General features: G+C 39.8%; 1 protein-coding gene across 1 annotated transcript; it reads right to left on the reverse strand.

The window, feature by feature from the left end:
- Nucleotides 1–12372: 12372 nt before the first annotated feature.
- LOC113755747 lies at nucleotides 12373–12801 on the reverse strand. The gene has a single exon (XM_027299654.1). It carries the CDS (start codon nucleotides 12799–12801, stop codon nucleotides 12373–12375), a length of 429 nt encoding a protein of 142 aa, XP_027155455.1.
- Between the last annotated feature and the right edge of the window lie 11796 nt (nucleotides 12802–24597).

A 24597-nucleotide genomic window follows, 5' to 3' on the forward strand; every position in this document is an offset into this window, starting at 1 on the left:
GTTGGTCAATTGGATGGTTATTCCATCGACTTTCTTGCGTGCTTGGGGCTCCAAACCCCATTGGCTAGTTGGTCGGGTTGAGTCGGCAAGGGCTTGGTGGGCACGATTGACGAACCATGGGTCTTATCACTTGTCACATGAACTTGAACTTGTACTTGAACTCTTGAACTTGAACTAGTATACTCGAGTATTACCCTTCTTAAATTTTGACGTGCGGGCCCGGTAGGGAGTTGAACGGTGGTTGGAGAATGACGTGAAGTGGTGAAATATTTGTTAGTATTTTGAGAAAAATGTTGACGGAGTGTCAACGGAATTTTGATCAGGCTGCTTGAATATGCTCATGAGAGTCCCATATCCTTTTATATGGTAATGTAAATTCTTAATTGTCAGGTACCCGACGTGTACTTGCATTATGGTTGTGAACTATGGTTATGTGGCGTGAATATGATATTATTGTTGCATGACTTTCTTGGAACCTTACGGGGCGAAAGCTCACCATTTAGATTTGTTTTCTTTACAGGGAGCGAGCACCTGGGCGAGTGAATAAGAAGGGCCAGGTCTTGTCGGAATCTTTTGCCGTAGCTTATTTGCACCATCTTTTAGTTTTGTTTTGGTAAGTTGGGAACTCAACTTTTGTAAGTTGAGCTAGTAGCATATTTTAAGATTGTATCGATCACAATCTACTGTATACAGCCAGGGATCTTTTGTATAGACCATGTAAATGTTACTTTTATTTTGAAAGGACTTGTTGTTTAGCTAGTGCTTGAATCCTGACGAGAGTTGGGCAGGCAGCCGCCGAATCCTTTGGTTCACCTTAGGGAGAGGTGAGGTCATCACAGAAACCTAGTGGATTGAAAGAAAAAGATGATGTGATCATCTTGCCTTGAACACCACAAGTATCAAGCTAAATACTTGCTATAGTTCAAAAAAACTCAAATTCCATCAAGAAACTTCATAAAGAGGAATTACTTGGCTATAAAAAAATGTTGCAAGGGGCTATATTTATAACCTTACAAGATATAAAACCTAAATCAACTAACTCACGGCCCAATTAAGAAGCTTATTGCTGGTCAATTATTACACAAGGAAATAACTAATAAATGACCCAATTGACCAATGGATTTGACAACTAATTCAGGTCCAACTCAACATGAGATCTTGGACCGAGTTTATTCCTATCAAATTAATTAAAAATATTGAAAATAAATTGCTAAACTACTAATAAAAATTGAACTACTTGAAGGTTGAAACATGGCCCATAAGCAAACCCATATACAGCCCATATTTCGCATCAAAACGTCCAATTGAGAAGAATCAAGGTTGCATGTGTGACGACCCCACCTCCCCTTAAGGCGTACCAAAGGGTTCGGCGGACCGCCTGCCCAGCTCTCGCCAGGACTCACTCACTATCTCAATCGAATCATATACCCACGTCCATGAACCATAAATAATATTCACAATTCAAACTTATAATTTACATTGATAGGAATCGAGGTACAAAGTCTTAATACATCAAACTAGTTCAAAACGTATACAATCCCAGTACAACATGTTCCATCCGAGAAATAGCGCGAGTACAAGTCAAAAATCAAACAACTAGTCTATGCTAGACTTTACATATCTCACACCTCGCTCGTACCCCTGAAAGGAAAACAAATGGAGTGGAATGAGCTAAAAGCCCAGTGAGGTTCCAAATAGCAAATTGACCATTATTTATAAGTACGAGTTTTCGATATAGCAAAGTAACGAGTATAAAGAGTTCATAAATGTGAACAGTAACATGTCAAGTAGCAATCTTAAAATGAGCGAATGTAGAAATTTTTCAAAAGAAACAATAATCCAAAAAAAACAATAATCACTCCAAAGTATAAGGATACGGATGACTCTCAGGAGCCAAATTCCCATGGCATTACCAGAAGCTTGATCCCGTAGTAGTTGACACTCCGTCAACTTTCAAGTAAGTAACCAATCCAGTAGAACACCACTTACACGACTCTCCGTCCACCGTTCAAACCCCCAGCTGGGCCCAAAATCCTCAATAAACACGGGTGGTAATACTCGAGTATACCCATTAGTCGAGGAGATATCACTCCACTCGACAATACAAGAGACCCAGGGTTCGTTACCCAATCGACCAAGCCCTTGCCGGCTCGACTAGAGTAACTCGCCACAGGGTTTCTGGAATTCCAGGAAGTGCGCGCACCATAAACAAGTATATCAAGTCAATTGCAACAATAAACAAGTATATCACGTAAGGGCAAGTGCGATAAAGTACACTCTTGCCCTTACAATTCACGTATATAACATGTAATCAGATTGGTCACGTATCAAGTTCAAGTATCAAGTTCAATTCGGTATTTGAAAGCACTCACCCAAAAGATATAGTGCTACTGGTCACTTTCAGGTTATACTCCGAGTTCGGAGTCCAAATCTGCGATAAAACTCAATTTGAGAACTTTGAAACATGACTAGAGTTCGAAACTTAGACGTTTCGTTCAATAAGAATCAAGAAATTGAAATTCACTTGGAGAATACTCGTGAGATACTCGCTCACTTTTTAAATGATAAAACTTTGTAACATTTATACTTGAAATGGTCATGCGAGTCGAAAGTACAAGGGAAAACGTACTTTGAGCAATCATTATTTCATTTCTCAAGGGTACAAGTTCGGCCAAATCCTTACTTATATACCTCGAACAAGAAGACTCAAGTACCCTAGATGGTTCAAGTACTATTCATATCAACTCGACCCAAGTCGCAAGTGTATTTATATAGTCCTCGAGCGTAAATTTGGGCAGCATGCCCTTTGTGTTTACCTAATTTTCCAGCCATTTAGGCTTCATTATTTTTCTTCAACAACAGCCCAACAACATACATATCAGCAATTTATGTCAAGAGCCGTTCCATAGGCTCACAATATCATAACAACAAGAACCGCATCAAGTACAAGTGCAGAAATTCAATGTGGCACAAGACAGATTTGATGTATACAAGCGGAAATAACTTGTCCGAGGCTACGCTTATCGGATTAAGGCGAAACCTATGCCGTTTCGAAGCTAAGACACAAAGCTACAACATTCATGAAGGTCACGTAGTCCATTTCCTAATGTAACTTAGTCAAAATCTCAGACTACTAAACCAGAAACCAATTCACCGGCTGTTTAAACGCAGAACACTGTAATGGACATAACTCAGTGTACACAAGTCCGAATCAAGTTTTCTTTGAGGCATTTTAAATCTACTTCAGAACACTACAACTTTCATGTTTTGGCCCAGAGCTAAAACAGAATGGATCCTGGTCAAAAATCGTGATAAACTGGACTGAACTGAAGAAACGGACTGCTGGGAAATACTTAGAACAGTAGGGGTATTTTGGACTTTCCACGTCCTACGTTGCTCCAATTGAGTTGAAATTTTGTAGGCACCTATAAAATGCCATTCTCTACAACTTTTATTCTTTGACCTAAGGCCAAAACAGCCTCTAACATATAGATAAAAATTCGGACAGAATGTTGGGACCATTTTCCAGATTTTTGGAAATTTTGAGTTTCTAGTGAATCTTTCCTTAATTTCTTGGTCCAATCACTACCACAACACCATATGAAACCTCAATTGCATCATATAAACATCATACAACCATTTGGGCAGAATTTCCATAAGCCCTAGTGCATCAAATAAATTGGGGAAAACTACTAAAACATGCTCATCATCCATAATCTCACCATAAAATCAAGTTACTAGGCTTAATTTAACAAGATTAGAAGTAAAACTTGGAGAGATAAACTCTCTTACCTTGAATAGAGATCACAAAGAGTAGCCCAAGCTTCCTCCTTCCAAAGCTTACCACAAATCACCACCTAGTCACTTAGGAACAAGTTTAATCGGTTTACTTTGTTTATTTTCTCACTAAATTGTTGGATTTGAAGATGAAATGAAGAAATTTCCCTTGGTGTTTTCTTCCCTCTCCCTCTCGGCTCTTAGGCAGAAATATGAAGAGAAATGAGGCTAAGTTTATCTTATAATAAAGCCAAAAGATTAGAACTAATGATGTCCACAAATTGCCCAACACTTGGCCTAATCTTGGCCACTCATTTTTCTCTTTCTTTCCCTTGCTTATAAGCCACAAATTTCGGTCCCCTTAGCTGTAATATAAGAAGATATTTTGCTCAATTATCAATGAGCTTGTAGGGTAAGAAAGTGGTGCGTTCAACCGGTAATGCGCGGGGCCCGCCGGTTCGCGCCGTTTTTCTTAAAAACACACGTACTAGGGTTTTTACTTCCCATTCACTAACCTTATATCATTGCTACTAGTCACATATTATTTCTCACTTAAAAGTCACTTTTAATCATCAAATTGATCCTTGGCCAGTACCGAAAATTCATCCGGCGAAAAATCGCGAAACCCTAATTTTGCTCAAATCTTGAAACCGAAGTGTAAAACCCTATTTTCTAGATTCATCTACACTTAATGTGAAATAATTTGGATAGGAGGGCTTTAATAAATAATATTTTTCAAATAAAAGGATTTTTGAAGAAAAACGTGAAGGAATTTGCGAGTCCTCACATTCTCTCCCCCTTAAAAGAATTTCGACCTCGAAATTCATACATGCACTTCGAATAACGTAGGGTACTTTCCTTATATATTCATTTCCGGCTCTCAGGTCTCACTATAGCCAAAACTTAAAGAAACAATAGAAATCACGAATCGTACCTTCTACTATCTTTGTTGGTTCAGGTACTGCCTGTTGGTTCAAGGCATACGCTCTAGCTGGCACTCTTGGCTTAGTCCCTCCTACACTTGCTTGTTCAGGGTTTAGGCGTGATCTACGGGGACAGGTTGCAAGCTGGTGTTCGGTGCTACCACACCATAAACATTTTCCCGCCTTTCGCCAACAATCACTCTCCACGTGATTGGCCTTCCCACAGTACCCGCAAGGTACTTGAGGGGTTGAGGTCTGACCTCCTTGTGAGGCACCTCTTGCTTGACCCCAGCCACGCGAAGCTCCTCTTGGAGTACTTTCCTTAGATATCCCTGAAATTTTCTCACTACTATCTCCTCAGCTTATCTTAGAAGGTGGCATATCAAAATCACTTTGTCCTTGCCTTTGACTTCCACCAGGCGCACCTCTTCTTTTTGCATGGAAAGCTCTCACTTGTGCCCTAGCAGTCTCTATCCTCAAGGCTTTCTCCAGAACCTCCGTGAAAGTATTAATTTGGACCGCTGCTAAGGCTTCTTGTAATTCCACATTCAGTCCTTGTATAAACCTCCGTACTTTTCTCGGCTCCGTAGCTATCAGTTCAGGAGCAAATTTGGACAACTTTGTAAACTGAGTCTCATACTCAGTTACACTCAACATCCCCTGACGGAGTTTAATGAATTCGTCCTCTCTCTTCTCCTGGACGATGGGTGGAAGGTATTTTTCGTTGAAGTCCCGTGCAAAATTTAGCCAAGTCCAGGCAGTTCCCTCTCTCTCCCACTTGGCCCTCACTACATTCCACCAAGCCCTAGCTGGCCCCTCAAACTGAAATACAACAAATTGGACTTGTCTCTCCTCAGTATAGTTTAGGGCAGCAAAGATATTTATCATGGCCTCCAGCCATTTCTCAGCCTCATACGGGTCTGGCCCTCCTAAAAACTTGGGTGGGGAGAACTTTTGGAATCTCTCCAAAGCTCTATCCTGCCCCATATCAGGGTCTCTAGGTTGGTTTACAGGGACTTGACCCTGTTGTTCCACTAACCGAGCCAGAATATTAGTCATCTGTTGAATGGCAGTAGCCACCTGATCTCCCCCGACAGTCTGGGGTTCAGGTTGCTGCTCAACCGCTGCCTCCCTCTCCTCTCTCGGTTCAGGCACCGGTTCCTGTACTTGTTCACCCTCACGGCCTCGCCTAGAACCGCGTTCTCGGTTAGCTTTCTTGGTCCGACTTCTTTTATCCTCCATGTTTCGCAGCTAACCAACTATAGCAATATAACCAACTAATTAATGATAGAATATAACCACTAAGTAACTATATAAATATAAACAACATAAAACAGAATATTGCAAATCATAAACCCCTCTAAATCATAAAACAAGGCAATACAACACATTCGATCAAAACAAGTCACATAACTTATAGAGCATTAACCCTAGGTATCGCTCAGGCACTACACTTAATCAAGGCTCGAAACACGTGAATAAGAAGGATCCCAAATCCCATAAATATCTTCAATATTTTTCAAGTCCAGACTATTCGTATTCCCTGTGCCTTTGCTTTCACCATCCAAACTTATCCGAATATTACACGAGATCTCAACTGAGCGTAAAGATGTCACTCTTTGGTATTCGGGGACAAGAATCCAAAAATATGATAATTCACCACTCAAGCTGGCCAGGCTCAAGAGCAAATCACCCTATTAGAGATTCCTACCCAACATACATATCTAAGGTCCCCAACAATAGACAATTGTTCCATACTTAACAAGTCAATCCCCACAGTCCGAGAACCCTCTCCCGGCACGAGCTCAATAGGAGCTCTGATACCATCTGTGACGACCCCACCTCCCCCTAAGGCGTACCAAAGGGTTCGGCGGACCGCCTGCCCAGTTCTCGCCAGGACTCACTCACTATCTCAATCGAGTCATGTACACACATCCATGAACCATAAATAACATTCACAATTCAAGCTTATAATTTACATTGATAGGAATCAAGGTACAAAGTCTTAATACATCAAACTAGTTCAAAACGTATACAATCCCAGTACAACATGTTCCATCCGAGAAATAGCGCGAGTACAAGTCAAAAAAATCAAACAACTAGTCTATGCTAGACTTTACATATCTCACACCTCGCTCGTACCCCTGAAAGGAAAACAAATGGAGTGGAATGAGCTAAAAGCCCAGTGAGGTTCCAAATAGCAAATTGACCATTATTTATAAGTACGAGTTTTCGATATAGCAAAGTAACGAGTATAAAGAGTTCATAAATGTGAACAGTAACATGTCAAGTAGCAATCTTAAAATGAGCGAATGTAGAAATTTTTCAAAAGAAACAATAATCCAAAAAAAACAATAATCACTCCAAAGTATAAGGATACGGATGACTCTCAGGAGCCAAATTCCCATGGCATTACCAGAAGCTTGATCCCGTAGTAGTTGACACTCCGTCAACTTTCAAGTAAGTAACCAATCCAGTAGAACACCACTTACACGACTCTCCGTCCACCGTTCAAACCCCCAGCTGGGCCCAAAATCCTCAATAAACACGGGTGGTAATACTCGAGTATACCCATTAGTCGAGGAGATATCACTCCACTCGACAATACAAGAGACCCAGGGTTCGTTACCCAATCGACCAAGCCCTTGCCGGCTCGACTAGAGTAACTCGCCACACGGTTTCTGGAATTCCAGGAAGTGCGCGCACCATAAACAAGTATATCAAGTCAATTGCAACAATAAAAAAGTATATCACGTAAGGGCAAGTGCGATAAAGTACACTCTTGCCCTTACAATTCACGTATATAACATGTAATCAGATTGGTCACGTATCAAGTTCAATTCGGTATTTGAAAGCACTCACCCAAAAGATATAGTGCTACTGGCCACTTTCAGGTTATACTCCGAGTTCGGAGTCCAAATCTGCGATAAAACTCAATTTGAGAACTTTGAAACATGACTAGAGTTCGAAACTTAGACGTTTCGTTCAATAAGAATCAAGAAATTGAAATTCACTTGGAGAATACTCGTGAGATACTCGCTCACTTTTTAAATGATAAAACTTTGTAACATTTATACTTGAAATGGTCATGCGAGTCGAAAGTACAAGGGAAAACGTACTTTGAGCAATCATTATTTCATTTCTCAAGGGTACAAGTTCGGCCAAGTCCTTACTTATATACCTCGAACAAGAAGACTCAAGTACCCTAGATGGTTCAAGTACTATTCATATCAACTCGACCCAAGTCGCAAGTGTATTTATATAGTCCTCGAGCGTAAATTTGGGCAGCATGCCCTTTGTGTTTACCTAATTTTCCAGCCATTTAGGCTTCATTATTTTTCTTCAACAACAGCCCAACAACATACATATCAGCAATTTATGTCAAGAGCCGTTCCATAGGCTCACAATATCATAACAACAAGAACCGCATCAAGTACAAGTGCAGAAATTCAATGTGGCACAAGACAGATTTGATGTATACAAGCGGAAATAACTTGTCCGAGGCTACGCTTATCGGATTAAGGCGAAACCTATGCCGTTTCGAAGCTAAGACACAAAGCTACAACATTCATGAAGGTCACGTAGTCCATTTCCTAATGTAACTTAGTCAAAATCTCAGACTACTAAACCAGAAACCAATTCACCGGCTGTTTAAACGCAGAACACTGTAATGGACATAACTCAGTGTACACAAGTCCGAATCAAGTTTTCTTTGAGGCATTTTAAATCTACTTCAGAACACTACAACTTTCATGTTTTGGCCCAGAGCTAAAACAGAATGGATCCTGGTCAAAAATCGTGATAAACTGGACTGAACTGAAGAAACGGACTGCTGGGAAATACTTAGAACAGTAGGGGTATTTTGGACTTTCCACGTCCTACGTTGCTCCAATTGAGTTGAAATTTTGTAGGCACCTATAAAATGCCATTCTCTACAACTTTTATTCTTTGACCTAAGGCCAAAACAGCCTCTAACATATAGATAAAAATTCGGACAGAATGTTGGGACCATTTTCCAGATTTTTGGAAATTTTGAGTTTCTAGTGAATCTTTCCTTAATTTCTTGGTCCAATCACTACCACAACACCATATGAAACCTCAATTGCATCATATAAACATCATACAACCATTTGGGCAGAATTTCCATAAGCCCTAGTGCATCAAATAAATTGGGGAAAACTACTAAAACATGCTCATCATCCATAATCTCACCATAAAATCAAGTTACTAGGCTTAATTTAACAAGATTAGAAGTAAAACTTGGAGAGATAAACTCTCTTACCTTGAATAGAGATCACAAAGAGTAGCCCAAGCTTCCTCCTTCCAAAGCTTACCACAAATCACCACCTAGTCACTTAGGAACAAGTTTAATCGGTTTACTTTGTTTATTTTCTCACTAAATTGTTGGATTTGAAGATGAAATGAAGAAATTTCCCTTGGTGTTTTCTTCCCTCTCCCTCTCGGCTCTTAGGCAGAAATATGAAGAGAAATGAGGCTAAGTTTATCTTATAATAAAGCCAAAAGATTAGAACTAATGATGTCCACAAATTGCCCAACACTTGGCCTAATCTTGGCCACTCATTTTTCTCTTTCTTTCCCTTGCTTATAAGCCACAAATTTCGGTCCCCTTAGCTGTAATATAAGAAGATATTTTGCTCAATTATCAATGAGCTTGTAGGGTAAGAAAGTGGTGCGTTCAACCGGTAATGCGCGGGGCCCGCCGGTTCGCGCCGTTTTTCTTAAAAACACACGTACTAGGGTTTTTACTTCCCATTCACTAACCTTATATCATTGCTACTAGTCACATATTATTTCTCACTTAAAAGTCACTTTTAATCATCAAATTGATCCTTGGCCAGTACCGAAAATTCATCCGGCGGAAAAATCGCGAAACCCTAATTTTGCTCAAATCTTGAAACCGAAGTGTAAAACCCTATTTTCTAGATTCATTTGCACTTATTATGGAATAATTGGATAGGAGGGCTTTAATAAATAATAATTTTTAAATAAAAGGAAATTTTTAAGAAAACGTGAGGAATTTTCCAATTCCAGTAATTAAAATTAGGGTTTCAATTAAAATATGAGAGATTTAGGTAAACCGGTTAGTCACAAGTAAACTAGGGTTTTTGGCTACAATATTAGGGTTTCTAGTCTTTTTAAAACAAAAATAGGTTTTAAATCAAACCCAAAGAAATACACTTTAATAGTTTCTTCACAAACAACCTCCTAATATTTGGGATGTTACAGCATGCACATGACTTGCCCACTGCCTTGCAATTTTGAATTTTGCTGGTAAGGTTCTTGAAAAATTCTTGTTGTATTTTGAGGTGGAAAATTCTTCCATGCTTTTGTTAAAAAACAATATGTTTTTGCGTGCTCTCCCATATGCATTGCGTTGCACATGGCAATAAAAGGATAAAAAGAATAAAAATTCTTTTATTACATCTCATGTCATTTTTTAGGTGGAGCCCTTGGTTGTTTCAGGCAATGTCTTGGTCCATCATCAAAAAAATGATGAGAGGACAGGTGGTTTCTTATTGCAACTACTATGAGGCAGAAAAGCAGGAAGGGGTGGTATGGGCATTATTTTATCTTCTTCCAAGTTGAGCAATACTCAAAATGTACTACTTTAAAGATAGCTTTATTTACAATATTTTGGTACTTTTTTAGTATGATGAAAGCCAAATATAGGAGGGAGATTCCCAATAATTCTTTAGAGAGATATACTGACTAGTATAAGCAGTAGGCAACCAACCAATTGGTATGCACAAACTACTCTACTAAGATTGCACTATTTGTTTCATTATTCTATCAATGCATTTCGATGAAAAGTAATTGTTGGTAATCCCTATCCAAAGATAAAAGTATTGTTAACTTGGTAATGCATTGAAATTGGACTCATAATTCATTATTTTCATGGCAAACATGACAATTTCCAATGATAGCTATGTTATTGTATATTGGAGAATTGTGTTGGCAGTTTCTTTTTAAATTCATTTATCTTGTTCATAAAGTTAAACAGAGGCTTGGCTTCTTATTGAAAGGAGTAAGAGAGATAAGACGAAAGCCTATCTATTACTTCTTTGTCGGGAAGAGTTTGTTCTGAGGCAAAGATCCTTCATCATTTAATTGTCACCTTGATGTAAATGGAGTGATTGAATTTTGTGTTTTTTGGTGGCAAGTAATCATATTGGCCCTCAAACTTTGTTTTACTGGTGGTAGATCATATCTTTAGTGATCAAGAAAAATTTCCATCATGCATGTGTTATTTGTATTGAAGTGTAATGTATCAGGTAATTAAACTAAGGAAAGAAAGAAACTCATCACTGGAACAAAGCATGGAAGACTGACAGGATACCATGACTCTAAGCACATCCATGGGAATTGTCATTCGGAAGGACCATAAGTAGCTCTTATTGGATAGTTGTTACTACATCAGGCCTACAATTACTTTTTGCTTTTTCATTTTCTTCATGTCTTTCAATGGGCTGAACAACTGGAAGAAAAGCTGGAAACATTGTCTAAAACATGGTCTCAAGATAGTAGCGAGATAAGTCATTATTGAGTATGCTTTAATAGATACAAAGCAGTAGAATGCTTTAATGCTTTATTGTGTCACTCCCTCTATTAGGGCCAGCCTCCCCCTGACTTAAGTACTGTGGCCACTCCTAACCAACCACATGGTTGAGTGTAAAACCCACGTTCTAGCACATGTGTTTATTATTTTGTTTTTCCCAATTAAAAAAAGTAGAAAAATTACTATGGGTAAACATAATAATGATAATAGTAATTTATTAGTAGGATAGGGTAAAGGACTTGTTAGGGGTTAGTAAGGGGATAAGTGTTCATAATAAACTAAGACTCTTATCTAAATCACCTACTAGTGGGTAGTGCTAGGGTTTAGAGTTTTATCAAAACAATAGAGAGAAAAAAAATAACACCATCCCTACCTTTCTTTCATCTGCCTCCCCTAGAGCAAGAATCAACTAAGAGTAGAGGAGAAGAAGAGGACGTCGCCATCGAACAAACAGACAATTAAAAGCCTAGACCTGTAAGTTCCGAGTGCACACTAAAATTCTTTTTCTCTTAAGTCTATTTAATTCCATGAATTATTTTGAAAATTTCGTGTATATATGCATGATGATATATTTAGGCTTGTAGAGGAAATTTAGGAAGATTTATATTTGGATCGATAGGAATAGGGTGCTAAATTTTAGCTATGGGATAGGATGGAATTGAAATCTTCATTCTGTTAAAAAAAAGGGAGAAGAGAGGGTTGGAGCAGCGGCCCCGCCGCCGCTGTTATGCGCCGTTGCTGAAACGCAAGGCAGAAAATTTGGTGTGTGAAGGCAAAGCCGCCAGCACCTACTGGCGACATGAAAAGGTTTGCCTTTTGGCCAACCGAATAGGACAAAAGGAAAAAAAAAAAAAAAGCAAGGGAGGAAGTCGCCAGTGCATGGCTGGCGACTGTAACCATTCCAAAGGTTGTCCTTTCGACCAACTAGGGAAGCAAAAAAAAAAATTGAAGTCAAGAATTGCGGAGCTGCCAAAGCTTTTTTTTTCAGCAAAAACCTCATTCACAGGGAGGGGGTGCCAGCCCCTCAGTTATATTAATATAAATGATAAAGTTACAGACCCGTGCATAGACGAACATGCGGGAATTCCCTGCGATCTAGAAGTTGCGATGTTCTAACCGACTCAGGAAGATGTAGGTAGGAGGGAGAGAAATTATCGTGCGGCAGCCGCAGACCTGCCTGGCCAGCTTGTCCGCTGTACTATTAACTTCCCTATAAACATGCCTTATTGATGAAGAGGAGTCCGAAAGCAGACCACGTATTCTTCTAAGAACATTAAAGAGTGGCCATTTGCCTACCACCCTAGAAAGGAGTAAGCGAACAAGAGTCTCTGAGTTTACCTCTACCAGCAAGTTTTGGACTTGTCTTTCCAAGCGTAATAAAAGACCATGCATCAATGACAGACTTTCAGCCATCAAAGCATTTGACTCGCTGAATTCCTTGTAAAAGGCGAAAACCAGGTTCACATCCGTATTGCGAAGGAGGCCTCCTCCCAATGCGTGCCTTTGTTGAACACTGGCATCCATGTTGTGCTTATAATAGTGCGGATGAGGTCACTGCCAGGAAATACCCCGACATTCAACTCGCCTTGCTCGTCAGCCGACCCAAACAGCCCATGGGTCGTCGCTATCCCATCTGAAGTGTGGGGCTTTAAGAACCCTAGCGGCCCCCAACAGGTCAATGAATCCATTAATCATGACAATGACCTATTGAGCATTGAATGCGAGATTTTCGAACCGGGCTCGATTTCTTAGCTTCCATAAAAAACATAATATCAAAGCTAGCACGACTGTACGAATGTGGTCCTCCTAGCCTGATGATAGGGAATCAGACCATGACAACCACACCGAGGATAGTGAGTAGTGCACCACATCCAAGATGCTAAATCGTCTTTCAAAGTGCTCCCACACTCTTGACGCAACCAGTCCATGAAGAAACAGATGATTGCTCGACTCCTCCTGCCGACAGTAATGGCAACGAGAAGCCAGCACTACACCCCTTTTCCTTAGAGTAACGTCCAGAGGTAGCCAATTGTGCAGAGCACGCCAGGCAAAAAAGGAGACTTTGAGTAGGAGAATATTATTCCAAATTAGGCGATATAGGTTTGAGGGATTTCTGCTGTGTCGAAAACATTCCCAAGCAGATTTAGTGGTAAAGAGCCCAGAAGCAGAGGGAATCCAAACCATGTCATCCACATGCCATAGAAACAGCTACCGCTGACCAATATGTGCAATCACGTGATTCGGGACCCATTGCTTGAGCTTATCGATGTTCCAACCCGTGTTCGAATAAAACTCTACCACCAGCATATGTGGAGGGTTATCCACCTATAGCTCAGTGGCTAGTGGCGTATCCCCTAGCCATCTATCGTACCAGAAGTCAACGAATCCGTTTCCTAGGCACCAACGGATATTGCTCTCAGCGAAATGACGGATATTCACCAATTGGTGCTAGGAGGCTGGGGGTCTAGGGACCACTGCCTGGGATGGATGCACACCTTTGATGTACTTAGCATGCATAAAAGACGACCACACTGAATTGTTTAAGCACAATCTCCACCAGAGCTTGCATGCAAATGCCTTAAAAACGTCAGAAAATGAGCGGAATCCTAGCCCGTCCTCCTCAAGCGGGTAACAAAGTTTATACCAGGCCACCCAATGGACACACTTGCTCTCCCCATTGTGATCCCAAAGGAAAGAATTGCAAATTTTATCCAACCGCCCAAAAACCGCTCCAGGAGGGTGCAACACCTGTAGCAAAAACATGGGGATCGAGGATAGAACATGTCATAGAAGGATTATCTTACCACTTGTAGACAATAATTTAGAGCTCCAATGAAACAGTCGATCCCTCATCTTGGATAGAATGCCATTGAACAGAAGACAAGTTACCCTTCCTTGGGAAATTGGGGCTCCCAAGTATGTAAATGGGAAACCCTGACACTGGAATCCTAGTGTTGCAGAGACCAAAGAAACCTGTTCCTCTGTGGCTTGATTGTTGATGAGGAAAAAACTCTTATTGCTATTGATCCACTGGCCGGAGTATGCCTCATATAAGTGGAAAAAAGTTGCTAGAGCATCCAAACAATCCCTTGAACCACGCGCAAAAACCAGGATATCATCAGCAAAAGCCAAATAAGGGATACGAGTGCCAGCAGAAATATAGTATCTCCTGACATCCCGGAGGTACAGGTTGTGAATACCACGGCCCATGAACTCTACCACAAGTAAGAATAATGTTGGTGACAACGGATCCCCCTGCCGAACCCCCCTAGATGACTTGAAGAATCCATAAGGGATCCCATTAATTAACATAGAAAACCATGAGTTAGAGAAAGTTCGAAACAGCAGATCTATACTCCATTCTTGGAACCCGAATTGACGCAGCATGAAGATAAGGAAGTCCCATTCTACCCAATCATAAGCGTTCTCCATGTCCAACTTCAACATTAAGTTCGGTGCCTCCAGGCGTCTATTCAAATCGAAGGCAAGCTCTTGCGCCAGCAAGATATTGTCACAGATACTCCTCCCGGGAACAAACCCCGACTGCCATGGTGAGATCAGTTTCGGCAGCAAAGGATTCAGTCTATTTGTAACAAGCTTAGAAATTATTTTTGAGCTCACCTTGCAGAGGCTGATGGGTCTAAAATCCCTCCAACAGGCCGCCCCCTCCACCTTCGGGATGAGAACAATGCTAGTGCTGGTAAAGCCCCGTGGCTGCTGACTGCCCTTAAAGTAATCTTGAATAGATTGAACGAGATCATGACCAATGATGTCCTAGCACGCTTGATAAAAACCTACCCCAAAGCCATCAGGTCCCGGAGCCCTGTCATTCGACATCGAATAAACCACCTGCCGAATTTCTTTAACTGAAGACAGTGTAGACACCAAATTTTTGGTGTAATTTCATTTTTAGTTTTTTTATTTGTCGTGTTAAAATTTTACTCACTTTTTAGTTTCTTTTAAAGTTTTAGCGTAGAATTTATCGAAAAGGAAAAATCACTCGCAAAAATAAGTTTTAGTTTCTGTTTTGGTTATTGTTATTATTTTGTTTCATAATAGTTTTGAAAAAAGGGAAAAAGAAAAAAATGAATGAGAACCGCGGCACGCAAGCTGCGTTTTGGTCGCAGCTTGCAAGAGGACTTTGGGGCAGCCCCTGGCTGCAAATTGCAGAAGAAGGACTGAAGATTTTAGGGTGAGGGAGGTTCCGTATAAATAGAAAAAAGAAAGCAGTAGCCGCAAAGGGGGAGTTGGAGAGGAAAATGGGAACAAAAGTCCGAGAGAAAGGGGGTGACGGAAGGAAGCAAAGAGGCTGAGAAAAGAAAAGGTTACGGGAAGAGCTGGAGAGGAAGGAACCAACGAGAGCTTGAGGGCTGAACCAAAAGGGAGGTTTTGGGAGAGGGTTCGGACTAAACAAAAGAAGAGAGTTTGGAGGATAGAGAGCGGCGGCCGTCCATGAAAGGAAAAGAAAAACGAAAGGGACGGCTAGAATCTGGGCTGAGGGAGATTAGAAGGGGAAGGAGAATCCAGTAGCAGTTGGGGTTTCTGAGAGAACCTAAGCGCGAGAGAGAAAGCGGTCAAGCCGGAGCAAAAGGAAAGAAACCAAAAAGGAGGGTCACGGGTTAGAAAGCTACGGGCAATGAAACGAAGGAACGGCAAAGTCTGAGCTCCAAGTCGAGGTTCCTCCAACGCTGGCTTTCCTGGGGCAGAACTCTCTTCTTTCAGTTCGGGTTCGTACTTCTCAACCCTATAGGCGACAAAGGTAATCCGTTTTACTCAAGATAAATGTAGACATGTTGAAAATTCTGGAAATCTAGCTTGTTCTCCCGATATGATGTTCCCTCTCTTTGTGTAAATGGATAACCCGGGTACTAGTTTTACATCGCTGTGCTTAGAGCTTGTGTTGTTGTCACTCATGAAACACAGGGTATAGGAGTCATTCCTAGCTTCATTTAGTTGATGTTCAACCCTAAATTTGCCGAAGGAAGGTTGTAAAAATTTTCCAGATTTGCAAGCTCTCTTCGGCTGGATTTCTTTTTGTGTTCAAACATAATAGTTGCAGCCCTGCGCACAGAATCTTTCTTTTTGTTGGGTTGTTGAAGCCCGTGGTCTATATGAAATTTGAGTTGCTTGGCGTTTGATTGTGTGTACCATCCATAAGTTTCTGCTCAATGTTACAATCAGTCTTTGCGTAGTTGAATAAGCAAGCACAGAAAATGGCTTAAAATTAAAGACAAGTCTGTTTTGATGTTTCTTTGGCTGTTGTTTTGTTGTTTCTTGCCGTTTGTGTTTGGGCTTCGATGTTAAGCAAAGTAAATGTTGAGTTTTTGGCTGTTTGCTTGGAGTTTGATTCTCTGGATAAGCATGCTTGATAATAAAATGGGTGGAAGTCTTGATTGAACAAAATCTGGTTTGATGTTAATTGTGTACCTGGATTGTATTAACAAAGGGGATTTGAAGGTTTGTGAGATTTCTAACCCGCAAACAAAATAAGTTTTAGTTGACCTCCTTTCATATAATATCAGCGTGGGTTGAATTGCAAGGTTGAAGCAGAATTTTGTCGCAGCACTGATTGATAGGAGCTGCGTTTTTCACTTCCCTCTCCCTGTCTCAAGCTCACACATCCAAATTTGTTTAATGATCTTGTGAATCTGATTATTTCTGTCTTTGGGATTAGCTATGTTCCTGCTCTTTGGCTTTGGTTCATCACCTGATTTGTTGTTCAAATCTGATGCTTTAAAGAGAGTCTGCCAGTAAAAACGTTGCCCAGAATTTGTTTGCAGGCGTTTGTTGTGTTGTCTTGCTGAAAATGTTTGTACATTGCATCTGAGAGTTGCAGAAGCTCTTGTGAAGAGGAGAGCTTCGACTAGGCTGCATAAAGTTCTGAAAAATGCATGTTTCAGTTCCTCTCTACCCTCGAATTCCCTTGTTTGCTTGTCTAAGTGCGCATTCATGGCGAGCATAGTGCACCTTGAGCTGCAACTTTACAGCAGAAATGTGGCAAAGTTGCAGCAGATTTTAAGTTTCTTTTCTTTCTTTTCTCCTGCTTTGTACACTCATGTCCCGGAAGTTGGGTTTACCACACAGTTTGGGAGGTTTAGCTCATGTTCTTGATGCTAGAGAGCTGGATTGTATCTTCTGATTGAGACGGCATGTTTTCTGTTTCATGTTTTCCTGCTGTTGTGCGAGATGGTCAGGAGCGAAAGAATGGTTAAAATTGCAGAAAGAATGGTAGAAGCATAAGTCACGTAGCTGCATGTTTTGCATGAAAATATGTTTTGGAATTTTCACTTTGACCCCCCAAGTCTCCCCTTGTCCTGTTATGGCCCAATCAATTGAATGATTTCCTCAATTTGACCCTTGATAGCTTTTAGTTTTACAACTTCATTGCTTGTTTGTTTCAATTGACTACCATGCTTTGTTTCAATTGCACTTCATTCATGACTTTAAGGGCTTTATGACCAAGTGAGCTTGTGTTTGCTTATTTTATTTAATTTTCCCAAATAAAGTGGTACCTTGACCGTTTTATTGTTTTGAAGCCATTTTTCTTTCATTTGGACTCCAAATTGCAAGGGAGGTAACCTCTATCTCCTTGATTTTCATTTCTCCTATGTGATCCAACGTGCTAAGTGTGAATTGCATGTCTACTTTGCTTTCCTAGCCTTTCTTTAATTTCTTTTATTTATGTCATTTACTTTTGCTTTTATTTAAGTTATTCTTTATGGGGTATGTGTACACCTCTTGGCTTGTAATAGATAGGGCTTGGCGAGCTTTCTTGTCCATTTTCCCTTTCCCCCTTTGTCTAAGGTATTCATTATGGGGTATGTGTACACCTCTTGGCTTGTAATAGATAGGGATTGGAGGAGCATTCGATGAAGACCTATCGAAGACGTGTGCCTAGCTAGCAAATGTAATAGTTAGGGCTTTAATTGCCTTATGTGTCTTGCCTGCTTAGTTGTTACATGTTAATTTGCTTTGTTAGGGCCTTGCATCTAGTCGAGCATGCTAAATGTTATGTGCTACGTGTTTACGAGTGTTTGGCATGTCTACTCGCTTTCCATAACCATGAATGAATGTGATGGATGAATGTACGTTTCCGCTAGTCCAACGCTAGTCGGAATTCATAGATGGGCTAGTCCAACGCTAGACCCTTAGGATTTCCCTTTCGATAGTGCATATTTGCATGTTCACTACATGTCATGCATTTTTCTTAGTTTTATCATTTGGCATGCTCCTCGAACCCCTTTTCCCCTCATTTTAGGATTTTTGCATCTCATACTAGTTATAGGGTTCATTTGCCTGGAGAGTCCCCTTAAATATGGGATATAGACGAGTGTGGCTTTTTCTAAAGCCTTAGCACGCTTGTATCCTCTCTATAAAAGGGCAAATTGAGTCACGATTTAGGTCTCCCCGTACCCAATATGCATGAATTCCCTAGGCTCATGCATTTTCAATCCACTCTATCATCACACTTTCACTTTTGTCTCATTTGCACACATGCACCTTTTTATCACTATATTTCATACACTTGCACACAAACACTTGGATTTTTCATACAATTTCACACGTGCACTTTTTCATACACTTGCACACAAACACTTGGATTTTTCATACAATTTCACACGTGCACCTTTTTATACAATCGCACACTTGCACTTTAGCCATCATTTGCATTAATCGACCTCTATAAGGTTTTCCTTTATTGGCCGCCACAACTCATGTGGTTGGGACCAAAAACCTTACAAGAGACATTTTAGAATTTAGGTTTGCATTTTTGCATTCATCTAGTCAAATCCAACATGCGATACATACCCTGGGTAGAAAAATTAGGAAAATTGGTTTAAGTCACGCAACTAGCCTTGGCTAGGTCGAAGGGGTGCCTTGGATTTTATCCTTGCCTTCCCCTTCGTCAAATGTGACTCCCGAACCTTTTTCGTTGGTTTACGTGGACTAGGAGTCGTTCAAAAGGGGTTTCTTTCTATCTTTCCTATAGAAAATTTCTTTTTGGGTGACTTGGTACACCCTAACTCTATACCAAGTGGCGACTCCATTTTTTATTAAAAACCCCCTTTTGAACTTTGTTTGGCCAAATCGTCGCATTCTAAAGTCCCATGGCCTTTTATTTTCACTTTCACACGTTCACATATTCCACACTACTCACACACCACACACGCATTCAAAAAGTGGGGCGCGACAGTTGGCGACTCCACTGGGGACTTCCTAAGTGGGTCCAAGCATTTGACTTAGCCATTCGTTTCCTTTCTCTACCCTTTTTATGTATAGCATTTGGATATTAGGGTTGCATTTTTCCTTTTTAGGATTTTTGTCTCACGTACGTCTCAAACTACTACCTCGCTCACGAATGTATGATTGGTTGATTGGATGTGTGTTTACTTGTTTATCTCGCGCTTGCATTGCATTTGGGGGGGGGTGTGTGTCACCTTTAGAGCCTCGCGTGGTTCTCAACCCCTTCCCTCAAAATAGGGAACACTTCATACGTGCACGTTTACTTGCTTTATCCCATTTTATTTTATTTTTCGTGGGCTCTTTCCCACACCGCCTTGTAGGACTAGGAATGGTTTCTCTGGGTATGTGGATGGTGTGCTTTGCGCCCATAGCAATACCTAGGGGACGCTCGAGCCACCGACCGAGGGTCTTGGGATTGATGACCCATTCCCTTAGGTCTGAAGGCTTGGGGACCTTTTAAGCCTTATCGAGTCTAGTCGCATTAGTGAACCCCAACCTCATGCATCCATGTTAGTATTTCCCTAGGATAGAGTCAGCCTCACCCTCTTTTAAGCACATTAGGCACGAGGGAAGGGGTTCCGCCCCTTTACTTGCTTTATTGTATTTCTTTTTCTTAATTGCTCCCAATGTGTTATGTGTACTATCAATTGCACTAACCATTTCTTTGTTTTCTTGGCCTGCATTCATGTGCCATAGCAATAAGAGGCCTCTTTGGCACTCTTTTAGCGACTCGCCCACTAGATAACTCACATGTTTAAATTTCAGTTATTACACTTAATTTTCAATAAATACATTTCATTTTTAGACCTTTTCTCCCCGATGCATTATTTATGTCCTTTAGGCCATATTTGTCACATATTTACATCGCTTTAATAACTGGCATCATGCATAAACCATAGAAAGGGAATGCCACATAGGGAATCCCGTGTTTAGGAATAAACCACCTTGTGTCTCGGATATTTAATCCAGTGAGACTTGCACGTTTACATTTTGTACCATCCAAAGGGGTAGTGCACAAGGTAAGGTAGGATCCGATCATTTTCATAGAGTGATTTTTGGAATATGAGCATCTAATAATCACTTTTTGGCCATTTTATCAAAAATTGGTAAAAGTCCCTTGCGTGAAGGACATTAATTTGAAGAAATTCACAAATGATTCCTCCTATTGAGACGATAAATAAATTGAGGCCAAAATTTGATTTTTAGAAGGTCATAGACTAATGCACCTCAATAATTTTGAAATAACCAATGGCCGGACAATTCAACCAATCCATTTTGCCAATTCATTCAATTTCATTCATTTGACCAATTTACCCTTTTTAGGGTCACCTGGTCGATTTTGAATAAATCGTCAATTCATTTGACCAATTTACCCTTTTTAGGGTCATTCGGCCGATTTTTTTTAAATCACTAGTTCAATTTCATTCATTTGGCCAATTTACCCATTTTTTAGGGCAACAGAGCCGATTTTGAATAAATCAAGTTTCGTTCAATCTATTTGATCAATTTACCCTTTTTTAGGGTGATCTGATTAGTTTTGGATAAATTAAAGTTCATTCAATTCATTTGACATGTTTCCCTTTTTAGGGTAATCCGGTCGACTTTTGATTTCATTTGACCAATTAGGGTTTCAATGTTGAATTTCAAAATAGAAAACCTAGACGATCTTGAGAAAAACATCCATTGCATCCAGTCATTTGATCAGTTGGAGTTTTGACCCGTGCTTCACTGAGGAAAAGTTGTCAAAACGAATTCCAATCTTTTCGATAAGAAGTTCGTCAAGGTCAAACCCGTGCGTTTTTGCAAGTTCTTGTATCGATCAAAAGTGATCAATCCCTTCAGACGAGGTCCTCATTTTGACAAACGTCTCTTCTCATTCCAATGGGCCAAATTTTTCAAATTATTTTTCACTCCATAAGCTGATTGGATCCATCAGGTATTGTATAGTGCCTGCTCTGGAGGATTGCATTTTCATGCTAGGCCTACCCTTGGCACAAAAAGGGCTCCCCCATAAGACATGCATATCGATTTTATATTCTTGATTACTAACTCAGGGTATTTTTCTTTTGTTTTCCCCCCTCCCCCTGCATTCGTAAAAATACTCCAATAAAGGGAAAATATTTTTCTACATCTGATGACACTTCTGATCTAATAAAGTGTCAAAATTGCAAGTATTGTGTGATTCTTGGGCAGATCCTACAATGAAAACATAAATGATCTATCTGAAAGCTCTACGCTAAAGCCTCTGAGAGATTTTGTAATTATTTTTCAAAGGAAAGTTCTGTTTATTTGATTTGTTAATACATTTTGTTCCAAAAGAAAATAAGATGAAAAGTATATATGTGAAGCTCTTTACAAGTTTCTCTCTTCTCATTGTATTATAATTGAACGACAAATTTTGTTTTAATCTTGTTAAGTAATAAAGTTTTGGACAATTATTGTTTTGTGTATATTCATGTACATTTCATTCTTTTGCTCATTGGAGATTTCATGATGAATTTTAAGAAATAAGGCTAAATTGAGATTTTTTCGACCTCTGGCCTGAAAATTCACAAGTGTTTGCTTTCTAAAATCCTTGTGAACACTAAATTAGTGATCCGAGCTACACAATAAGAGTGCTCAAAAAATTGAAAGAGGTCATTCAGAAGGCCCATGAGATACCTTTTCTCCTGCACTTAATCCCAAAATAAAGTCAGTCACATTGATTGATAAATTGGGGCAACTTTTGCTTGAAAATATCCGCGGTATCTAATCTGATTCAATCACATCTAAGTGAAAGCAAAAATGTGCATTATTCTTGTTTGTCTGGGAAATTTGGAATGATACTTCGAGCATTCTTTTCTCTACCTATACACATTTTATCATTTGTTCTCCCATTTGAGCCTTTGAAAGAATAATCTCGTTTCAAATAGGAGTCCTAATGATCACTACCCTACATTGAAAAATTTTAAATATTAAAAGGGGAATGGATTCTCAACGACCATTTCGTTATTTTGGTTGTCATGAAGTGTAAGAATGACGCTTTGGCCGTCGTTTCTACAACATAAACACCATTTATCCCTTGCACCCTCATTTGAGCCAAAATTGGTGGTTCTTTTCGAGTGCACATATGATCGCACCCCATATTGGGGAAGAAGATTGAGAAATTTTGAAAAAGGAAAAAGGGGAAAGGGAACCGCAAATTGGGGAAATTTGATTCCACTTGGGTTCCAATCTTGAAAAAAAAGGAAGAGTTTTGTCCGCGTGGATCGCCTATGTTTCACAAATATGGATGAACAAGGGTTTTCCTCAATCAGTTAATTCAGATACATGCAAAAAATTTCGCATTAACGAAACTTCCTTTCAAGGTTATTGTAAGGAACGGAATACAAGTCAGGCCATCTTCTTTTCCAATCAAACATTCTATCCTTCGTTATCCTTTTTGAGCCTTCAGAATAAAATACTTCGCTTGGCAACCCCTGAGAATCGCGTACCCCACACTGGGGCAAGTTGAGTTGAAAAAGGAAAATTTCAAGAAGTGGAAAAAGTGAAAAGCCACAAAATCCAAATCAAAAGAAGAAAAGAGAACCTCAGTTCAAAAATAAACTGGGGCAAAATTTTGTGAAAGTTCAAAAGAATGGCAAAAGGCCGAAAAGTCAAAAGGAAAAAGAAAATGAAAATGAAAAGCCTCAATTGAGCAAAAACTGAGGCAAATTCTGATTTAACCCTAAAATAGGGTTGGCATAACAATGCGATCTCAGATTCTTCAAACCACTTTTGAAAAATGCCTTCAAGCCTTAACTTTTCTAAGCACCCCACCTGACTCCATTACAAAGCCGAAAGTCCTGACTTCTGTTCTTTGCACTGGCCTTTGTCAAGGAAATCTCTGATGTCGAAAATTTTAGCTGTATATCTGAATTGATTAGGTGTGAGGTTGACACTGCTCTTCATGTGAAATCCCGCGAGGATATTTTTGAAAAGGGGGAAAAAGAAGAGAAAAACGAGCAAAATGAATGCAAAATAAAGGTGCAAAAAAAGATTTGATGCTGAAAGACCCTGTTGGGTGATGATAAAAAGTCAAACAAAGTCCAAGAATCTGGAGTCCAGATGAGGGCAATGTTGAAAAATGCGATCTTCGGTGCAATGTCCTTTGAAAATTATTTTTTGAGCTATCGTTTTCAAGCCAAATTACAAGCTAATAAAGTCCATCGTTGACTTATTCCTTCATGACAATCCAAAGTGAGGATTATGGTCATAAAAATCCATCGATCACTCATGATCATAAGGGTATAACCAGATTTCACATGTTTAGCTATCATTTCTACCCAAAATCTTGCAAGCCCATGAAGCTTATACGTTGACTAAGTTTTCTTAAGAAATAAGGGTGACAAACTCTTTGCTTTCACTAAGATGTGGCATTGAAAGGATTATATACAGTTTGGGCACAAGAATAAGACAAATCTTGATCTCCCATTTCCAAATCAGACATAACGCCCATTACCCAAGGCATCGATGCTAAAGTGAGGAAGAAATCACTTGTAATTTGGCATTATTTTGAGAAATTCATCATGAAATTTTCTGTGTGATTTTTAAGCAAGATGTTCAATTTTTTTCACGTTATATAGGAAACACAGTTTCTTACTTTGTTCAGATAAATGGAGGGGCATCCAAACCAATTTTTTGCATTCAAATGGGCCCATACTGGGGCAAAATTTTTATTTGCAAGATTTCGCAAAATAAGCCCACACTGGGGTAAATTTTTTATAGTCCATTTGAGGATTTCATCAAAGACTCAAGCAAGACTTTCAAATCAATCACGCTGCATTTTTCATGAAAATTTGAGTGCATGTAAGCCCCCTGTGCAGGTATTCACAGTTGAAGTCGACGAAAAGCTTCTGAGTTGTGGGAGGCTGATGCCGAAGAAAGAGAAGGAAGAAGGGAAAAGGCCCTACACTGGGGCAAATTATTTTTGGGGAAAAAGATTCTCTCGAAAAAATAGAAAAATTCAAAAATCAAAATCAAAAATCAAGTTCAAATTCTTGTTTCTTAGAAAATCAAATTTAATTTCTTGCTCTTGACAAGATCAAATCCAATTTC

Source organism: Coffea eugenioides, unplaced genomic scaffold (genome assembly GCF_003713205.1).
Source record: "Coffea eugenioides isolate CCC68of unplaced genomic scaffold, Ceug_1.0 ScVebR1_168;HRSCAF=679, whole genome shotgun sequence".
NCBI classification, from domain to species: Eukaryota; Viridiplantae; Streptophyta; class Magnoliopsida; order Gentianales; family Rubiaceae; genus Coffea; species Coffea eugenioides.